Here is a 21,040-nt window from a genome sequence, read left to right as displayed (position 1 = left end):
AAGCAAACAGAAGTTATAAACTACATACTTTGTACTGTTTATGTGTGTGTGCTTTGCTTTTCAATTGAGTTATTTTCCTCAAAGCAGACAGGTAGGTGACAGATAGTTGGTAGCCTTTTTTTAAAACTCTGTTCTCTTAAACTAAAATCCTCATCTTAAAACCTGGGTGCAGATTGCTCTTATACAAAAACTGACAGCCTTGTTCCTTCTAAATGGAAGCTACAATAGCTTCTCAAGTTGGATTTACCTATTAGATGTAGATCCAAAGTGCAGAAGTTCTAATAAGAAAACTGAAATATGGCCTTTGGTTGCATCTTCTTTCAGTTTCAGCATCCTATCAGTGCCAGCTGTGATAAATGAATGCTATTCTGAAATCAGCTTCTTAGTTTAGTCCTACTTCTCTTCCTCTTGCTATCCTACTCTTTTCCTACTCCAACCTTTCTCAGTTTCTCTGAATTCTATGGGATTTAATTTTTCACAGATAAAAGATTCATAAAAAAGATGTGGGTCTGATTTTGCACACAGCAATGAGCATAACAAAGGGCCCTTTCTGTCCTATACTTTTTAGAAATTAATATTCATCATGTAAAGTCTGTCAGAAAAGCATGTATCAAACACAGACCAAAACTTACGTCTCATTCCAGTCCGCAAGAAAAAAGAAGGATCTTTTAGCTGGTATATTTTTGCAAATCTTCACTTGACATATTGTCTTCCCAGCATAAGTTAGTGAACAGGAAAAAGAAAAAGCTTTGTAGCTACAAAGGGAAAAAAACAAAATAAAACATTAATTGTAATGTAATATGTTCAATGGAATAAATTTTGGGCTAACTGTTCAGAAATGTGTGAAGATCCATCCTTCTTTATAGAAATAATTAAAATAATTACTCTCATGAGTGTTTTAAAAAATAATATTATATATAGCTATCTTTTTGTAGTTAGAGTTCAAGGAAAGTACTTAAGACTCTTAGATTCTGCTTCACATTTTTGACATTAAGGACATTTTTTCATCATTGTAGTCAAGGGCAGTGTTGACATAAGTTATGGAGTGCTACAACTTGCTCATCATACAACTTCAGTCAAGTAAATCTATCTGCACTAATATTTTCCAATCTGTGAAAAACAGGGTAATCCTTAAGAGGATACAAGCACTTATGACAGTGTAAGCATTTAAGTGTTGGTATTCTTCGGACACTTAGCTGGTTAGCTTCACAGGGTAATTTAGATCTAGGGATATCGGCTAGTTTCATATTGTGCTTACTGAAAGCTTACGCAATAATAGTCTAAAATAAAGGAATACTGTATAATCAACTAACTGCTCTTAATTGGTCTTGTAACTTCCCTATCTTCCTCTACAAAATTGCCCTTCCCAGGATTAGGCCACGTTCTATACAAGAATGATGGGCAGGGAGGGAGAGCAGGAAATCTGAAACCATCTGAAGATTAAAGGTACCTGGCTTTGGCTCATTTGCAGGTATGATTGTTGATCTTTTCTAGATTGTTATGGTAATTGTTATAATTATTGTAGCGCTTTTTTCTTTCTCCTTTAATTCAAGGAAAAAGATCGCATATTTGTAGTATGTAAAGAAAATACTTTACCAGAATCAATAGGAAATGCTTCTGCTCTTAAATATGACATTTTTCTTCGAGAGTCTAAACTCTACAAATAACTGGAGGATAGTGCAGGAAATAAAAGATTTTAATAAGGTTAGTAATTGAACACTTCTGTTTAAGTAGAAGTATTGATACATACCTATATATCCCTGATTTATGTACCGTAAGGCCCTAATCTTGGGAAGTTAATGCTTACCTGATACTTCAGCCAAACTGAAGTCAGAAAGGTTGCTCAGAGTGCATGCCCTTCTACGCATCCTATGTTTTCGCAAAGCGCTGTACCTAGGTAGCCTGCCTATGGGGTAAAAGACATGATTCTCTGGTCTTGTCCCAAAGACCACTTTGTATCATCTATAAGTAGATAGGAATCTGATTTTCTGGGCTAGAGAAACAAGTGAAGCCAAATATGACTCTAGCAACATTATGCCATTGGCATCAGTTGGGACACACCTGCTTGAGATTTAAATGAAAGAAAACAACAAACACTGATAAAAGAAAGAAGAAGGAATGAAAATACTGTAAAGAAAGGTAATTTGTTTTGTTTTGCAATTTGGAAAGTCTGTGCTTATCTTTTTAAGAAGGACAGTAAGACTGGAACAGGTAGCTGAGAGCACAGAAGTAAAATTAGTGACATAGAGCTAATTCACAAAGGTGAGCTTTAAAGGGATTTGAGGAGACATCAACATGATTCTGAAACACAGTTCCCTCTCTTTTATCCCAAGCCACTAGAAGAAAATTCATTTATCATGTAGATGTATGGTAAAACAATGTGAGATAGACAGCAAGAGATGGCAAAATACTAATAAGCAAGTTATGAACAGCAGCAAGATGCAACATGGCCAGCACAGAATTAGGCAGTGCTTCAGAAATAAGGGGAGGGAACACAAATGGTGTTAGGAAAGGGATCTGAGGAAAGTAGGCGTCACAGCTGCAGTCTATGTTAAGAAGTACATGTAGGCTAAGAATATTGGAAAGTTTGGAAAGGGAGATTAAGAAGGAAAAGAGATTCTCATTTTCACATGCTTGAATATAGCACTCAAGTCCCCAGTGCACTTTAGGCCATATATAATTTCACATTTTACTGGAAAACTGTAAAATGTAGTGGGAATGCTATAACTATCTGCAAAATCAGGACAGTGACTATAGTTCTGTATTTATCACCTTAGCTAATGCAAATTCTCTCAGATTTTTATTAAACTGCTAATTACAGCTAAATGCTGTATAGTACTCTCTTGCTCACAGTCTAATGCAAATGATCTCACTGTTTTTTAATCAGTCATTTAGAATTCAAGCTAAAGTGGGAACAAGGGGAAAATATTAATAAAAAATTGGAGAATAGCATTTTCATCCATAAAAATAATATTGCCAGACTGTAGTCTTCTGTCCTCCTTTAACTGCACTGGAGTAGTAAGAGAACTCTGATTTTTAATCAGAGAAAAAAACACAGTCATCTGAAGAGACAACTAATTTGAATAAATAAACAATGTGCAAGAGAATATTTTTTATTAATTTTTTTATTAAAATTTTCTCCATCTTTGCTTTCCTCTGTTGTGCTAACATACTGGGTACACTTAAGCCTATAAACTATAATGATTTTAACCACCATCTATAATGAGAAGATTGAAAATGCACATGCTTAGCCAAGTAATACAATCTGAATACACCAATGGTAAAAAGCGCTGATAAGTCATGTTCAGACTGAGTTTAACCAAGCACAGCTCTGTTTAACTTGGTAAGCTGGTCTTCAACCCTTTCACTTACTTGTGCTGCAGAGGCCACACTGAGTCCTGACCCAAATCTCTGGGCACGCAGCACACACCCTCCTTCCTCCCTCTGGGCAAGCAGGTCATACAAGCATACCTACCCACACCCATCAAGGCCAGCGCTCTCACCCTGCTTCTGGCCATGGGCAGCTGCCCAGGTCACCTCCTCAAGCCTCCTTGCGCATACTGCATTTGAAGTCTCCTAGTCAGTCAGCTTAAGTGCACCTTATGCTAGAAAAACAGTGGAGATACATCCACTTGCTCAGTCTCTAATATGAATATAGTAGTATCACCAAACCTCTGGAGGAAAACTAGTATCTGTGAAACACATGGTTGTAAGAGCTGACAACACCCCTTCTTGACAACACCTACTGAAGTCTCCTACCTGCTCACCCAAGCTTCTGGGATGTTATGGGCAGCATAAACTGTGAAGCTGAGCTGGGAATCTAGGTTGATATCTGCACATGAAGGACTTTTAGGTACGCTGGCAAGCTGAAAATCTGCATCAAAACTACAGCTATAAAAATGGATGAGGCGAGAGATGGCCACGGACAGCTCAGTCACAGCATCCTCTATTAACGCTGAGAAAAGGAGAGAGAGAAATAAACAAAGGTTAGCAATAGGCTATTTGTAAAGAAGTATATTTATCTTAAACCATCAGTTATAGCTTTGAAATGCTTCCTAATAAAATTTAATTAAAACAACATAACCTACCAACTGAAGTCAATTAGCCATCTGTGCTTTTGAAACCAGCCATAGCTCATTTTTGGTGCATCATTAACAGTCTTTCATTACAGCGCCTTCAAATTAAAGCATTTAAACTTTTAAACTACAGCAAGTCAGTATGTGTCTCAGATACGTCATTTTAGTCTCTTAATTTTTTGTGCTGCAAGGAATTTTATTATGTAGGCATTTTGTAATTTCTGCAGCTACATGGCTACTTATTTGAAGGGAAATGGCAAGACAGCAGTACAGTGGAGGAGAGGCTCTAGTTACATTTTAAGACTATCTAGCTGTTGCAACTGTAGATAAACAACTCATGAAATATATATATAATACCAGCTACACTCAGGCATACTAAGCATTCAGATGGTCATGGATTGGTTGTAACACTCCACAATGACAGACACTAAAATACATATCTACACGGATATATCAATTGCAGGCTCAATTTGTATCACACCTTTATTTACATTACTTCCTGCAGCTTCAGCTCTCTGTTGCTCTTTTTTTGCAGTCACTAGCACATGTTTCTGGAGCAGCTAGGGACTACGTGATTACCAGTGCAGATTAAAATCCCCAGCCCTGGCAGCCTCCGTCGAGGGAGCAGAGCTGGTACAAGCACTCTCTTGAATTCTCAGGCAAGGGACAGGGTGAGAGAGAAAGGAGTGTGTGTCAGGGTGCACTGCATCATTCCAGGACCAGGACGCTCCGTCTTCCAAGAGGGTACCCAATTCTCACTTTTCTCCTCTCTCTCCCACATGATTACATGACCCAGAATGCACTTCCAGCACTTTCAGCCACAATTCCTGACATATTTCCTACATTATGTCCTGCCATGGCTTTGAAGAACACCATTCCAATTAGAAAATTGTCATGGGATTAGGAAAAGCCCCAAAACGTGGTTATATTAGCTTTTTATACTTGGAAGAGAAGCAAGAATCCTGCCCTACTTCAGATACAGATCCAATGATTCACTGGACTTAGCTATCTCATTTTCCTGCTAGAAATGTCGAAGAATGCATCTTAAGACTAGTATTTTATTCCCCCATTTTGATATCTTTTGCCTTTAAACTAGCAAATACTCCAGATCTTTGAGTCACAAAATACATGGATAACAATGTGAAGGATTTATTTCAGTCTTCATTCTAAACTAAACAGATTTTAACTACGTCACAGCACAACAATATATAACATTACAATAGTTTGGCATATAGTGGGGTTTGCTCTTGGAAATACTGACACCACATGACATTCATGAAGGATTGGCTAGTATACTGTGTTTCGTAATGTTGTAATCATCTTCCACATGACAACAAAATGTTGTTTGACAACAAAATAATTTCAGAGATTAATAAGGTAACAAAACCCAGTCCTTTACTCTGTTTTATATATATATACTTTTTTGCCTAGCATTATGTTTCTTATCATCTTTTTATTCATTCTCTTTATTACTTTCCCCCTTTATCCTCCTTTACCACAATTGTTCTGAATAAATCTTTTGCTCTAATGCATTTTCTGTAGGATACAATTTTATCCTCAAACCCAACACTCTTGGATTTATAACAACTTAGTAGCTTCCAAACTAAAAGTTTAAATTTGCTCTGAATTCTTCTACATTCTAAAAAATTAACCACAGCAGTATGCATAAAACCTTCTTTAAGAGTTCCAAAAGAGGACATCAGTGGATTATGATTTTAGCACTATAAGGACAATGTTCTATTTGACAAAGTGAAGATTTTGAACCAATACTTTCTATTTTATCTGAAAAGTAACGAACTACTGATATTGATAAAAAACAGCTATTTAGGAGACTCCCCAGCTGGAACCTAACCAAAGTGGGAGATGGCTAGATATAACAATAGCAAGTCCTTATTTATGCACACTGACACACTGAAGTGAATAAAACCTTTCCATCTTTTCATCTTTCTTTTTTCCTGAAAGGGGGTGAAATTTAGTTCAGCATCTTTGTAACATTCCTGGCATTTGTTGAAACACGTCCTTCGGCCAGCAGCAATTTTTACACAATCTATAATGTAGACTGTAAGGGAATGTTTCAAATTTTGTCTTTAGAACAAAAGGAAATGTTATCACATGTTAACCAAACAACAGCAAGAAGGGAGCACTCATTGGATATATATATAAAAAAATCCCAAATATGGTGTAATGGAAAAAATATTTTCCATAATAGAATATTTGCACATGCCATGCAGGAAGTGACTAAGGTACAATATGCCTGTCACAGTATCCAAATTATCTTGTCCATGTGCTGTATTTGTAGAAGAATGATTCTAATCAGCTGAGATAAAAAAATGAATGTCAGGCACTGCAAGGGGGTGGGGGAGCAGAAAAAAAAAAAAAAAGGAAAAGTAAGGCAGAGCTCTATTTTTTGCCTCATTTATTCACAACATGTTTCATTCTGTCTGTGGTGAGGGGGGAAAATGTTCCTGGGTGTCCAGGACCTACCCATTCTGCAAGATCCATGTGGCTAAATGGCACAGGGTTAAAAGTGCTCACTTAGTTACAGAAAATGTCAGTGAGGCTCCTGCTGAAGGGGACTGGAAATCTTTGTTCTTTTTCTCTCTCTCTCCCTCAAAAGAAATTCCATCTTTTGCCCAAGGGCTTGTCGAGTCTGTGCCCAACTGTAGAAACTGAGCTGGTTTCGGAAAAAGAGCCGGGGGGGACTACAGTCTGGTTCACTTGCTAAGACAGAGATTGAGGGCTGAGGACAGCAATGGAGCAATCAGTCTGTCTGCTAATAAAGGGAGAGGAATGAAACTTCAGCATTACTTATTTATCTGTTTACTAGGAGATCCAGTATGACAATCTTCTCGGGAACCCAGCTGTTCCTCAGGTGTAAACAAAAGTTCAAGTATAACCTGGTCTGCAGCTGTAAGATGTTTTTCTTCATTTATTTTCCTACTCTTGAGAGCTCTCAGTTTAAAACTATTCTGCGGCCTGTGGGCTACAGTCATGCTTTTTGCCCCCTGCTTGCTTGCTGAAGTCCAGTGTCAATTAACTAAATTAGAGGCAAACATTTTGGCTAGTCTGCAACCATCCATTGCTCACATGAGCTGGTCAACATCTTTTCACTGACTGCATTTTTACGAACTACTGAATTGGGTTGGTATGCTGAGACCACATTACCTAGATAATCTTACTGTTTTTAATGACTTCATACATCTTAAATGAGAAAGGACTATGATGTTTCACTGATTTACATAGCACAGGATGCAGACTTCCTACAGCAGATCCACAGCTTCAGATATGCCAGAATCTATTTTTTAGAAAGGCATCTCAGGCACAGTTAGCACCTAGGGGAACGACAAATACATCACATCACAAAGTGGACTGTGACCAAGATTAATAACCTCACAACTCAAGCCTTGTATTTTATTTCTGGTATGAAATTAGTTGGCATCACCTTCTCATTGCCATATTACAGAAATGAGATGAGACCAAGGGAAGTGCTAGCCTAGGTACAGAATCAATATGTGGCTCCCAGATACGCTTATTTTTGACATGTGTTCCTTGCACATGACATCTGAAGAATTTCAGATTCTGATGAATTTCACCCTTGGTGACAAACAGAATAATCCATGCAGTTCCCTAAAGTGTTTATGAATATACATGCATGTGCCATCAAGATTCAATAAAGAACACACTAGCTTATTTCTTATAGCAGATGATTTTCTTTCTTCCTCTTCATCCAGTATTACAATTTATATATTAGTTCAGTGTCAGACCTTCTAACAGAGTAAGTATTTTGCTACTATTGCATAGCAAATTATATCAATTTAATGCCTATAAAACATGCTCTGCCTGATCCTTTGCATGTATTTTCTCCAGAAAAAATACCTGGTTGTGCAGAATCCTGGAGGCAGGATTAATACTCTTATGATACTTTAAATATATCTTGGAGAACACAAGTTTAATATTACTCCTTCCTACTTATTTTCAGAGAGAGGAAAGAGAGTAAATACAATTTCTTTCCAGACTAAAAAAGGGTTAAGCAGTATTAATTAGACCATCATAATGACAAGGAAGTAGCAAGACATTGAAAGGTTATGATGCAAAAACTGATGAAATTCAGAGTTTCCAAGCACCAATATTTATCCAATTGTTTGAAACTATCTTCCCTTTTCATCTTGTTACCTGGATAACTCTATGGATTAGCTCTTGAAAAAAAACTTGAAGTCTTCTAGGTTTAGCTCAGTTGGTTAGAGCACGGTACTAATAATGCCAAGCTCATGGGTTCAATCCCCATATGGGCCAGTTGTTTCCCTGCTTGAGCAGGGGGGTTGGACTAGATGATCTCCAGAGGTCCCTTCCAACCTTACTGATTCTATGATTCTACTCTCCTGCTACTATACGCTCTCCAATGCCCTGTTAAATTGTATCTGATGTTCTAGCAGGAGGGGGATGTAGAAGTTATATAAAAGTTGGTCTTGGTTAAAAAGCCTGACTTTCAGAAAAATATATTAGTATGAAGCACAACAACAACTTAGAAGTAAAACTTCATGCTTATATTTAAAAACAATATAGGAAAAATTTACACAGATGGAATGTAATCAATACAAGCTCTTGACATTTTTGCATATTTTGAAACAAAAAGTCACCTTTCTGAAACATTAGTATAACAGCTTTGTTCCAGGGAAAGAAGGAGGAATAGTTTTCAGTTTTACATGGAAAAACCTCCAAAATTTTTTCATCTTTTCCCTTCTACTTTCTTTGGTGAATATTTTTTGGATCAAGTCTAGAAGTAACTATCAAATTCCAAATTCAGTTTGTGAAACTTTACACCTCTAAATATAATGACAAGCTCATTACATGTATCATCATCAAGATACCGTTTTCTACATTCAGTCCAAAAGACAGAAACTCTAGTACTTCAGTAGGAACAGACTGTTGATTCACTATTATCAGCTCAGGGTGCATACCAGAATTTCTGGGAAGATGTCCCAAAGCCCTATTGATCAAATTCCAAAAGTTGCGTATTTTGTCTGATCTACTGAAATCCCTGCTAGAAATTACAAGGCTGCAGGCACCTGTACAAAGATTCATTCATCAACTTTTGAGAAAGACACATAGACTGAGTTTTGCATTGACTGGCAGCCTGTCTTTCCATCCTCTGGATAGCAGCAAATTACAACATCAAAACTTTATTAATTTGAATTTTTCTTTAATCTGTGAATATTTTATACTGCATAAAGGTGGTAATGTCTAGAAATTATTATTCTTCCTTATATTTAAGAAGAAAAAATAAAAGGAAAATGAATAAATAAATATTTATTTAAAATAATTAAATATGTATTTAAAATAAATAAATAAAAGGAAAATAAAACAGTTTGAGCACAAAAACATTAATACAATTTTCTAAGGACTTCATACAGAGAGACCAGAACATGATCCAGACTTAGACTTAACATGGACGAGTACTGCTCTGTTCACAGTGATGGAATAATTTGGTCCACAGAGGTAACACTTAATACAGCTATTTATTGCAACAATAAATCAAGGTTGGAGATCTTGAATACAGTCTTTGTCCATGGTGAATGACTAATATTAAACCTCTATTATTCTTTTATTAAAAAAAAGATTAAAGCATTTTCTAAACAAATTAAGTATGGCTTTCACTGCAGTAGTATCCTTTATCTTTTTCTCTTTTGTGGTAGAGAGAAGCTATAATGAAGACAAGCAGAACCCTGTTTGAGAGTCTTTTATGACACTCAAGGTAATAATTATTATTTGGGGAAAGGAGGAGGAGTGGAAAAGGAAAATTCTTGTTGGAGTAAGTGATTGATGCTCTTGCTGTTAAGAGTTTGATTCTGTTTTCTTGAAGATACACATAAGGGACAAGAAAGAACAGCATGAATAGGAAATGCTTTCTGTCCCCTCCCCAGATGTCATAGCTAACTTCATTTGCAATTGTGCTGCTAAAGAAAGCAAAGCGTGTGGTTTTCAGCTTCCCTGAGATGCGGTAAAAAACCTACCAGTACTGGGCAAGGTACTGGACAAATTTACTTTGTTTTGTTGACTGCAGGCTTGCCAGTTTTTGCATGCCTGCAATTCCAGCCAGCTAAGCATAATAAAGTAAAAAGGGGACAGGAAGTGAAGGAGGTGAAGAAAGAAATGCAAAGGTGGTTTCAGCAAAACTGTGCTTCTCACCTTTCTGGTGTTTTTTACTTAGTGGGTGAAAATAAAATTTGGATTCCTCTCAGACTCAGTCTCCCCAGGTGAAAGGACGAGATGCCCTTTACCCCCCCTGGCATTTTCAGGAAGGTAAGCACTGAGGAGATAGGTGGCTGAGGAATGCTGATGATCTCAAAGACAGAAGATGAAATAGCTTTGTTCAAAAAAAGGTGAAATATTATATAAAAGTGAAATAGCTTTATTCACTTCTTGGTGGTGAGGGGTAAGTGCACACACATTATGCCTAGCTTCCAGCAGATCAGTGTTGGACCATTGCTCTAGGACTTCTTTGGTTTATTGGACATGACCTTAACATGGTCATGACTAGACCTTTCTGTTCAAATGCTTTAGCTTTACATAGTTTGCTGACTTTCAGAAGCAATTTTATGTACTAGGTCTAGCTGTTATTATATTAATACATACATAGAATGTATGTCATTGCATGTGATCACCTAAGTAGGATTTTGGTTACCCCAGACAGCTTTGAAAGCACGCTTCTCCACAGAATTACTAATATGCTGACAAGTTCTGACTCGCAGTTGTGGTTTCTAATATTACCTTGCCAGATGGATTCTGCAATCCTTATGGCATTAAGGGCGCGTCAGGAACAAACAGAAAAGTATCAGTCTTTGTAGAGGAAGGTTTCCTGGTATAAATAAATAGATGCAGAGAAGTAAAGTGCCAAAATTCTGCTAAATTCTTTAATGTTACTCAATAAATCAGATTTTTCCTTGAAGAAACTGCTCATTCAGTGAAGTCCAAGTTTGCAAGTATCTTTTAAGAATAAGCTTATAAGAATGTTTTAGATCCTTTCCAGGTAGGCTTTCTGAAGTGTGTGTGGAGGAACATGTTTCAAGGATAGATACTGACTTGTAACTATTGATTTCTTTCATCTTTATCAAACTGTTGTCATTAACAGTTTGACAAAACTCATGGGCCAAATGTCTGCATCCAAGGAAGAAGAACCATACAAACCATTCTTACCTTTTCTTCCCTTCTGCACCTGCACTCCCCTGAGCCCCAGCTGCTTAGCTTTTACTGGCAGCTTAGAAATATATTTACTGTTTGTTGGTTTGTTTGCTGTTCATGAATTGGAATAATGGAGAAAAAACAAGCCTGGCATTTGGAATGCAGCATTTAACCACCTCTGAGTTTAAAAGGCTGCTGTAATCTTTGTGACCTCTTTGCCTCTCAGAGCCCACTGCAATCGGAGAAAGAAAATGAAAAAGCATCTCGAATGGCCACTTTTTTTTTTCTCCAAAAAAAAAAAAAAAAAGAAAAGGGGGGGGGGGAGTTGGTGGTGAGAGGGGACTGAGATGACTGTTTCACAGCACACGCTGTCCCACACTCAACATGCATACGGTGGCCTCTTTGCAAGCAACCCGGTGCAGGCATCTGCTAGGAAAGGAAACTTGCACCTCCCTCGTTTTGGGAGGTGCTCTATAGCAACACTGACCAGACTGGCCATTAGCCACTAAGTCTAGGCTGATTTTAGCTGAGGGATTAAATAAGGTGGGTCTGTGCTTTAATCTGTTACCATTATTAGCTTACCCGTCTTGTGGTCTTGTGACAGTATATCATTTAACAAAAAACAACATACTGTTTGCACAACAAAAGACAGTGAACTGAAGTTTAAGGAGGAGTAAGAATTATTGGAGTTGGGTAGAAAAGTCACACACAATTAAATTTTCAAGAAGTAACTCATTCTCTGTAGGAATTAAGGATAATAACTAAAAATAACAGTATTATCTGCTACATATGACCACTACATACTAATACAGTCTTTCACTCTACTATTTATTCTCCATATTTGAATTTCCAGATTAGTTTTGGGAAATGCTATGTTTTATTTATATACCACTTATATTTTTAACTTATCATAATTACCTCATAATATGACTAAATATGTAAATATTGGCAATATACCCACTAAAACACCTCACTAATACAAATATATAGCAAAATCTGTGTTGTCTGATGAAACACTTTGAATTAATAGATTTAAAAAAAACACTTTACCTTTGCTTGGCATTTCCACACTTTGAAGTGAATTCTATAAAGACAAAATACAAGGGAAAACGTATTTCAGTTACTTCAGAAAAGATCAAAAAGTAGTTATAATGGTGTTAGGAACAGTACTCATGGAGAAGAAGGCTGGTTTTGGCGAGGGGGAAAGGATGCACCCTAATTTGTGATGGGCGAGGGTACAGCTGGGATCCAGAACATGAAGGCTTGCCTTCTAACTACTCCATGCACCTCCTTTTACCATCTCAGACAAGTCACTCTGGACCACGTTTCTGACGGTATTCATGCAGGTTGAGATACAAAGAGGCACTTATCTGCATTTGAGGTGCACGTACATTTCCCGCCTCCGCGCCGGTGTCCCAGGGATAAGAATACCCCCTCCCAGTGTCTTTGCATATCTTGCCTGTTCACACCTGATTTCCACATCCAGTCCCACATGGGCAGACCCCCGACCCTGCACAGAGCCTTGGCATCCTTTCAAAGCTGAGGAGCATGAAGTCCCCATGCAGGTGCCCTACGTTTCACCTGCAATCCTGCTCCAAATCTGTGGAAACAGCTGCCTACTTGAGGGGCCTCTAGCAGGCAACTACCTAGGGCAGGCCAACAGGAAATATTAGGTGCAGGTGGTTGGTGGCATTTAGGTTGTTTGAACCTGGCTCTGAATTCCTAGCTCTGAAGCTGCCAGCTTTCATTTAGCCATCTAATTCAGTGTCTGGATTTTCACCCTGCACGTCCCACTGAGGTCAGGAGGAACTGCTGGGTGCTTATGATCTCTGAAAGATCTGGCCAGTTATTTAGCCTAGATTAATCAGACCATATAAAGAAAAAAAAAAAAAAAAAAAAGCTGCTCAACTAAATCCCCAAGTACAGCAAGTGCCATCAATCAGACCTCGCTCTAGGCTTCTCGGATGTTGGGCAAAATTAAATGTTGCTACACTGCGTACGCCTCCCCCCTGCACAGGAAGAACTGCTGTCACTGCACATACCTCAGTGCGTCTGCTGGCAGCGAGGGCGGCACTGGCAGCTGCAGGTCTCCCTTACAAGGAGGAACCCGGTCTCCACTTACAAGCCAACAGAGGCGACTGGCTTCCCCCTGCCGGCTGCTCAATCTGCCAGTGCCTTCAGCTGGCTCAGTCATCGGACTTAACTTACCCAGGTGACAGAAGTAAGTTACCGAGATCTAGCTCTTGACCACAGACACTAATAAGCTAACTCGATATTTCAATATGTGCATGATTTGCGCCCTGTTTGTACCCACATGTGCAAAACATGTGCAAAAGGCCAGTTATCCTTCAGAGTCATTAATCCATTTGCAGCTCGTGTTAGTACACACTACATGCTAGCACACCTGTATTCAGCCAGAACCTTCTTAAAAACTACAATTCATTCACAGGTGACATAGCAGATACAATGCTAGGTATACGTTCTCCCTCGGGCACCTAGCCTGGCATTGCCAAAGTTTGTCTGGTAAATATGAAGAAGTGTCAAACGCTTATTGGAGAGGAGAAAGAAAAGCTCCAGGTTGAGAAACACGTTTTCACAATCTTTTTATGCAGTGATGCAAATAGGAACAGACACTTTTGTTCAATTCTCTCACATTTTGGAAAGTAAACAATCTTTTGGAATGATGCTTATAATTTCAACATAGTCCAGCCCATTTAATATATAGTGGATTAGTGCCTGTTCTGGCAGGATTTGATCTCCCAGGACTTTCTGTGAGCTGCTGCAAGAAAGAAAAAAAAAAAAAAAAAAAAAAAAAAAAAAAGAGAGAGAGAGATGAAAAACCTTAATTGTACAGCAGACCCAAAGTTTTTCTTGAAAAGATTTTAAATTCCCAGGATTAGGGTGGTTAGAGACTGAATGAATCACATTTATAAAGAGACACAGCCAGTTCACGAAGAAACTATCATTGGTGATAGTTGCTTTCATAGTCTCTTAATCACAGTACAGGACTTCATAGTACTGACAGTGAGGAGGCAGTAAGGAGGCAATAAGGGTAGTTTAATTAAACACAGGAGATTGGAAGAGATTTCCTTTTTTTCTTTTCCTTTTTTGCATAATACCAGAATTATATAGAGATTAAGATTTTTTAAAAAGTATACACACACATGCATAGATGTGTATACAGACACATATATTGCACTCTATATAATTTACATTGATTGAAAGGACCAAGCAGCAGTTTCCCTGAAGACTAATATTCACATGGAGCTTGCCAAGTGGATGTGTTAAAAGGTGTACCACACAAAACTGCACCATGCATTACACTAAAATGTCAGGAAACTCTGCTGAAAAAGCAATGACAACTTATCTTCTGGCATTGCTCCCTTACCCGATGTGCAATGCTGAAGCACTTGAGGTATAACAGGTAGCCTCAAAAATTTCACTTCAGTTGTGGTGCAAGTTACTTGCTTGTCTGAAAAAAGGGTGATTCTTGCAGTAGTTAGACACCCTTCCTCTCTTCCATCATAACAAAAAGTCTTAGGGGTGCTAAGCTGATGAGCATAAGAGGAACACTTCAAGCAGACTGACAGGATAAGCTAATAGCACAAGATTTAATTATTTCACCAGTACTCACAAAAACACGATGGAGCTAAAATTCTAATTCATACAGAATGCCTCTACACTTCAATATGCATTTAACTTGAAAAAAGTTTGGAGGAGCTGGTACTCCATTGAACATCCAATCATTGGATACTATTTCTGGCTGCATATATTAACACAGACAGAAGTCAAATTACATAAGGTGAAGGGTTGGTCCATAGCCTTTGTATAATATTGATGAACACAGACAAAGTCATATTTGCTGTATTTATATACTGTCTTAAATGCAAGGCATTTACATACAATGTATAATCTTTATTTTCATAAAATGGAATAGCATTTGAGTTACAGAGCATGCAGAAATCCATTTTACTGCTTTTATGACATTTATAGTTCAGTTGCTGCTCAGCAAGACAAACTTCTTCATAAAAGCAAACTTGAACTTTTTTCTGTATTGCTGAAGTCTACTTGACTGCCCTAGCATTTATTTCTCAAAGGAATAAGAAGCAAGCAGCAGCAGCAGTAGTATTTGCTGGTGTAGAAACAGTCTGACTTCAGTTCCCCCTACCCCCATCTTTTTTTTTTTTTTTTTTTTGGGGGGGGGGGGGGAGGGGGCAAAAGTCAATGTTAGTTGTTCATCAGGTCTGTTTTACCAAGAAGGAATAAGGCAGGTGAGCGGGTGTCTGTCAAGGTCAGCCTTTATAGGAAGGCTTCAAGGGACAGACAACTAGTTCAACTAGCTAACCAAGCCTGAGAGGAAATGTTGAGAGAACAGAAAACTCAGTAGCTTAGAACTACATTTCTTTGAAAAATCAGTAACAATCTAGTCAGTATTCTCCAAAAGAAATGGGGAGACAAGCAGTTTGTTATGTGAATACTAGGACAGTAAAATATTTTAAGACTAGTGATAAAATATTCTATCAGGACAGAGCCTTTTTAACATTCAGTGCAGGGTGTTCAGAAACAGTATCACTTCACTCATTACAGATGAGCAAACACCATCATTATCATCATCATCGCTTTTCATTTGCAGCCTCTGGAGATTCCAGCTGGGACCAGCACTCCACTGTGCTGGGTCCTGTACGTATAGATAAGAGGCGTTCCTGCCTCTGAAGAGCTTATAACTTAAATAGATAAGACAGAAAAAAAGAAAGAGTATTATTATTCTTTCTATGCTAGGAAATACAGGGAAGTAGGTTCAAAAGAAATGGATGTATTGTAGAAGGTCTGTACAGGAGAGCTGGAATAGCACAGTTGTTGGAGAATGAGCTTGACTACCTGTGAACATTGGAGTGGGATTTTTACAACAGGACAGATCAGCTCATAATTCAATTACTTGTACAGTAATAATAATTTCTGCTTTAAAATTAAAACAGTGTTTGCATGACAATGACTCAGAACAGAAGCAGAAACAAACATGAACATAACAAAAACATTAGATTCAAGAAATATGACCTGCACTTTTTTTTTCAATCCCATCACTCTATTCTTTATGGCAAGAAGAGTGGGGGTTTCTATTGCTCAGGACAGGCCACTGCTGATTTGGTTGGCTCTTTGACCACTAAGTCTGCCTCCCTGGTGACATACAGAGAGGGCGGAACGGAAAATGGACTCAGGCATACTCAGGAAGCATAAATCAGACAGGAGCTGGGAGGCAGCTTACATACTGGGTTCACAGAGTTAAGTTGAACACTCAAAGAGAAAATACACTAAAATAATTCCCCTTCATTCCACAAGAAATCTTTAACACATTAGTCCCAGTACTTTAATTTTTGCTTTGATTCTTTCCTAAAGGAGAAAATATTCTGTTGCTGTTTCCTCCATGTTTTTATAGGGCCAAGCTTTTTATCCATTTTTTTAGGAAGATTCTGGGTTGACAACATACTTTTCTCAAGAGGAAGAAGCTGTTCTGCCTGACATCTCTCAGAACAGACCAAGGGTTAACAGAAGAGGAAATCATGCGAAGCCCTTGTTATTTCTTTAATCTCTTTCTCTGTTACTCTTGTCCTCTAAAACACAAAGAGAACATTTATTAAATGGAAATATTTTTGTTTAAATCAATGACACACTAGACACTCTAAAATGTGCTGTCACAGATCCATTTATACTGGAAGTTCCCCAGAATAGTCATTTCCAGCAATTAATGCTGAAGTGCACACACAAGTATTTAGGATGCTATACAAGCGAGACCTAGTGAGCCATGACCTTTCAGAAGGAAAGCAAGTGAAAAAGCTCAGCTGCATCAGCTGGTCAGCTCTGAACAACAACAACAACAAACACAGCTACATCGTTTCTTGTACCTTAGTCTATATCAATACTTGCCTACAGTTCATCTGACTTGAGAAAACAAGCAAAACTCCAGATTTCAGGTGGGTAGCACCCATATAACTAATTCCAGAAAGGCCTAGCTGGTTCCACTCATGGCCACATAGCAACGGCTGCTCTGTGATCTTTGGCACCTCTGTTCCAGAAACACAGTTCTGGGATTTACTTACAAGCCAGACCCGCAGAGTGCTGCAAGAGATTTTCTAGAGCTTATTTGCTTGGATTCTGTACTATACCTTAGATGGAAGGCACTGCCATACCACCACACATACAAGAGGAACGAACAGAGGTTAATAATGCAGAGATTTAAGAAAGATTTTCTGAATATCACTTAAATCTGTTCAACTGACATACTTTCTGCTCTCTGGTGAGTCTTTTCACCTCTCAGCAATAAGTTTGCCTCTTCAAAATTATGACTACATGATGGTTAATAATCTATCAAGAGCAAGTTTAATTATATACTGTCATCTACATAATTTGCTGTATGTCACTCTTATGCCTTCAGAAACGTCACGAACGTGTTAGCTTTCCTTGGTTTCAGGTTTGGGACCTCAAACTGCCTATCAGCCGTATTTAACAATTCTTTTTAGGTAGCTGAACATCTTTTGAATTAACACTCACTAGTTAATCCAATTAACACTATTAAACCCAATGTTTCCTTTTCTGTCCTAAGTGTTCTTACACACACATCACAAGCCACGGGCTAAAATCCACTGAGAGAGAGAACAATAGCTTTTGTAAAGCGGCTATGGCTTGAGGAAACAAGTAGCTTGCTCAATTTAGCATAATTTTCTAAACAATATTGAGAAAGACCAATAAGACAGAGACCATGAAAGGAAGGAAAGATCCCAAGAAACATCTTAGTATCTTATTAAAATTTTAAAAAGTTCAAAGTGGAATTTCATTATGATGGGAAAGAATTAGCATGACTTAAGGTTACACCAGAATAATTCCAAGTGATTAATGGCTTGATTTTCAGATGTGCTGAGAACCTATATTGTCGAAATGCTGACTTCAAATGAATTTTTAGGTGCTCAGAATCTCTGTAGATCAGGTCCTTAGTGACTTGTCCAAGGTCATAGTAAAACAGCTGATGGTAAAACTGAAAACAAAAACTTCCCTCCAAAGTCTCAGTTCACAATTTTACAGTAACCCCTGGAAATCCCATTTCAATGTTTTAACAGTGAGGATCCCAGCTAAAATCAAAAATATTAAGCTAGGCTTTCTCTACACAAATAATAGAGGAATTTCTATCTTAAGAACAAGTCATTTACAGAAGAACTATTGCTTTTATTGTTACCAACCTATGCTAAATACATGAAACTTGATTACTTGGAAATGTCACGATTTGTATAGTATTTGGTGTGGCAAAGCTGAGACTTGTACACTTGATGGGAATTAGAAAGACCAGTCACAGCAGTGTAACAGATTTAACCACAGGACAAGTCCTCGGCTGTTTCACTTGTCACATATTGCCTGCAATCTTTTTTTTCTTTTTTATACTGCCTCTTCCTAGTATTTTTCACAGAGGAAAAAAAGCAGTAAGATGGTACAATGACCTATCACCTTGATCAATCAGAAAACAAATGACACCTACTCAAGCTCCAGTTTAAAAGAAAAAATAGGATGTCAGCTTGTCAAGGCAGCCATACAAAGGCTTCAGTGCACCTTTTACCTGTGCTTTCACCAACAGCAGTGCACGGAGTTTCTTGACTGCATCAGTAATGTCTCTGGTTTCCACAAAACAGAGGACACCGCAGATTGCTTTAGTTGCTTCAATCACATTATCCACACCATGCTGTTGATAGTGGAAAAAGAAAAAAAATGAAAACAGACACATACTACTTAATAGAAACACCTTGCCATGTGACGACAGTAAGCCTGCAGAAAATGATATCTGCATTTCCTCATCCAAAACTCAAACTCATCATGCATAAATCTGAGATTGCTGATGTATACTGAGATTGCTAGTGATCACTAGTTTCTTAAGGACAGTGTAATTTTTGTCAAAGCCCAAGTATCTTCTAGACAATGTGCCTTGTTGAAAACTGTGATGTATTTAGTCTTTAGGACTGATACTGAGGCAAAATGCTGGTGTGAATTATAGAAGCACTGTAAAGGAACTTTTGAGGAATTTTGAATCCAAATGATTCACAAATGCTCAGAGGCTTTTATGCAACTATGTATTTAATCCCTGCTATTGTCTCCTACCCACTTCTGTGTGTCATGGCAGAGCGCCATTTTCCTTAAAAATCGTGGTGTGGAAGGCCCTGTGTAATCTGACACGTGTAGATTAAGTACTTTGCAACCAGCTTTTCTTCTACAAAATATATATATATATATATTTCAAAATACTACAACATATTAGTAATAAATCTGGATTTTGTAAATATTATCATATAAAAAAATCCCTAGACAAATCATCTCAGGTATTTTGATATAATTGACCAAGAGGTCAATTCAATAATAAAATTTGGGTCACAAAGGAAGCGATGTGCCATATTTAGGAAAAAGAAATCGATTAAAAAAAAAAAAATCCTGTTTTTCCTGTGCATCTATATGACTTCCTTAAAGCTTAAAATGAATTTCTTGTACAAGCAGAAGCTCCTCTATTATATATTCTCCATGTTCCTGTACTGATAAACTTTCCTTTTAGTGAGCTACAGCATGTCTATGTTCTGATAAAACCATTTCTGTAACTCATCCATTTCCATGTCTGAAAAAGAAAAAAAAAAAAAAACACACCAAGATGAACTTTCTATTTTCAAGCTTAAGGTCTATAACCGGAACTGTACTGAGAAGTACGCTAAAAAAAATAAATATAAAAATGTGTTGTGTTTATTGGTACCATGTTTAACTGCCTTGAATAAAAGTAAAGCCGAAATAAATTAGATAAAATATCCTCCAATATCAGAATTATTTTAAATATAAGTTGATTTTTGTATATATAATTAAAAACAGCAATTTCTTTTTCATATTACAGGTACTGGAGAAAAAGGAAAAGGTTTGAGAACTTTGGACATTTCTTCAGCCTGAACCTGACTCATCCTTCTAGCAAGTTACAAGCAGTGCATTTTCCTCTCTCATATTTCTTTCCTACCACTTGGATTTTTAATTTGAACTCTTGCAGAATTTCCTCTCCATGCACATATACACATTGCCAATAGAAGCAGGAATTTCTAAAAATGGGATGGCTTTGTTTCCACTTGTAATAATGACAAAACTATATAGGCTGGTTTACTGTGCAGTTGTAAAGAATACAACGGCATAGCAAACCAGACCATATATAAATGTAAACACATATTTCTGTAATGAAAACTTTCTGTACATAATTAAATACCAGTAGAAACTTTGAAGGATATTTTGCTGTTCAAATTATTTATATGATAAAAATAGTACTTCATTCTAGAACTTGTATACTCCACTTTTACACTACAAAAAATTAAAAAGTTTTCTTCTACACTGCACAAATTAGAATTTTTCTTAAATGGTACGCTTTCTGTAGATTTAAAAACAAAGTGTACGTTGAATAATTATCAGAACAATCAGAATGGCTAGTTGTCTGAGGGCACATGCTCTCTAAGAAAACTCTTTACATTTCAATCCCAATAGCATCGATCCGTCCCCTTGTGCCAAAGACTGCAAATATTTTTTCCTTATTTGCCTTTTCATTTTGTAAAGGTATTTATCCATCACAAAACGAGTGTGCCATTTATTGGTCGTTACTGATAAGGAGAGTGGGTTTGTTATAGAAGTCAGAAATCAGGAATCAGTACCTCCAAGGACTTTTAACAGACACCCATGAATGAGAAAAATTGGAAGTACTTAGATAAACACGCCAATAAATGACTGGCTTTTTT

General features: G+C 37.5%; 1 protein-coding gene across 3 annotated transcripts in view; it reads right to left on the bottom strand.

Annotated features, from left to right (window-relative positions):
- Positions 1-21,040, bottom strand: part of PIK3C2G (phosphatidylinositol-4-phosphate 3-kinase catalytic subunit type 2 gamma) — a 275,977-nt gene that overhangs the window by 163,810 nt on the left and 91,127 nt on the right. For all 3 annotated transcript variants that reach the window (XM_062591246.1, XM_062591238.1, XM_062591256.1), the window contains exons 9-12: positions 18,856-18,978; positions 12,306-12,339; positions 3,760-3,955; positions 633-755 (exon numbers count right to left, since the gene is read on the bottom strand). In XM_062591246.1, coding sequence (XP_062447230.1) covers positions 633-755; positions 3,760-3,955; positions 12,306-12,339; positions 18,856-18,978 — 476 coding nt within the window. The remainder of the gene's footprint in view (positions 1-632; positions 756-3,759; positions 3,956-12,305; positions 12,340-18,855; positions 18,979-21,040) is intronic.

Source organism: Rhea pennata, chromosome 1 (assembly GCF_028389875.1).
Source record: "Rhea pennata isolate bPtePen1 chromosome 1, bPtePen1.pri, whole genome shotgun sequence".
In the NCBI taxonomy this organism is placed as follows: Eukaryota; Metazoa; Chordata; class Aves; order Rheiformes; family Rheidae; genus Rhea; species Rhea pennata.
This window is presented reverse-complemented; position numbering and strand designations above follow the sequence as displayed.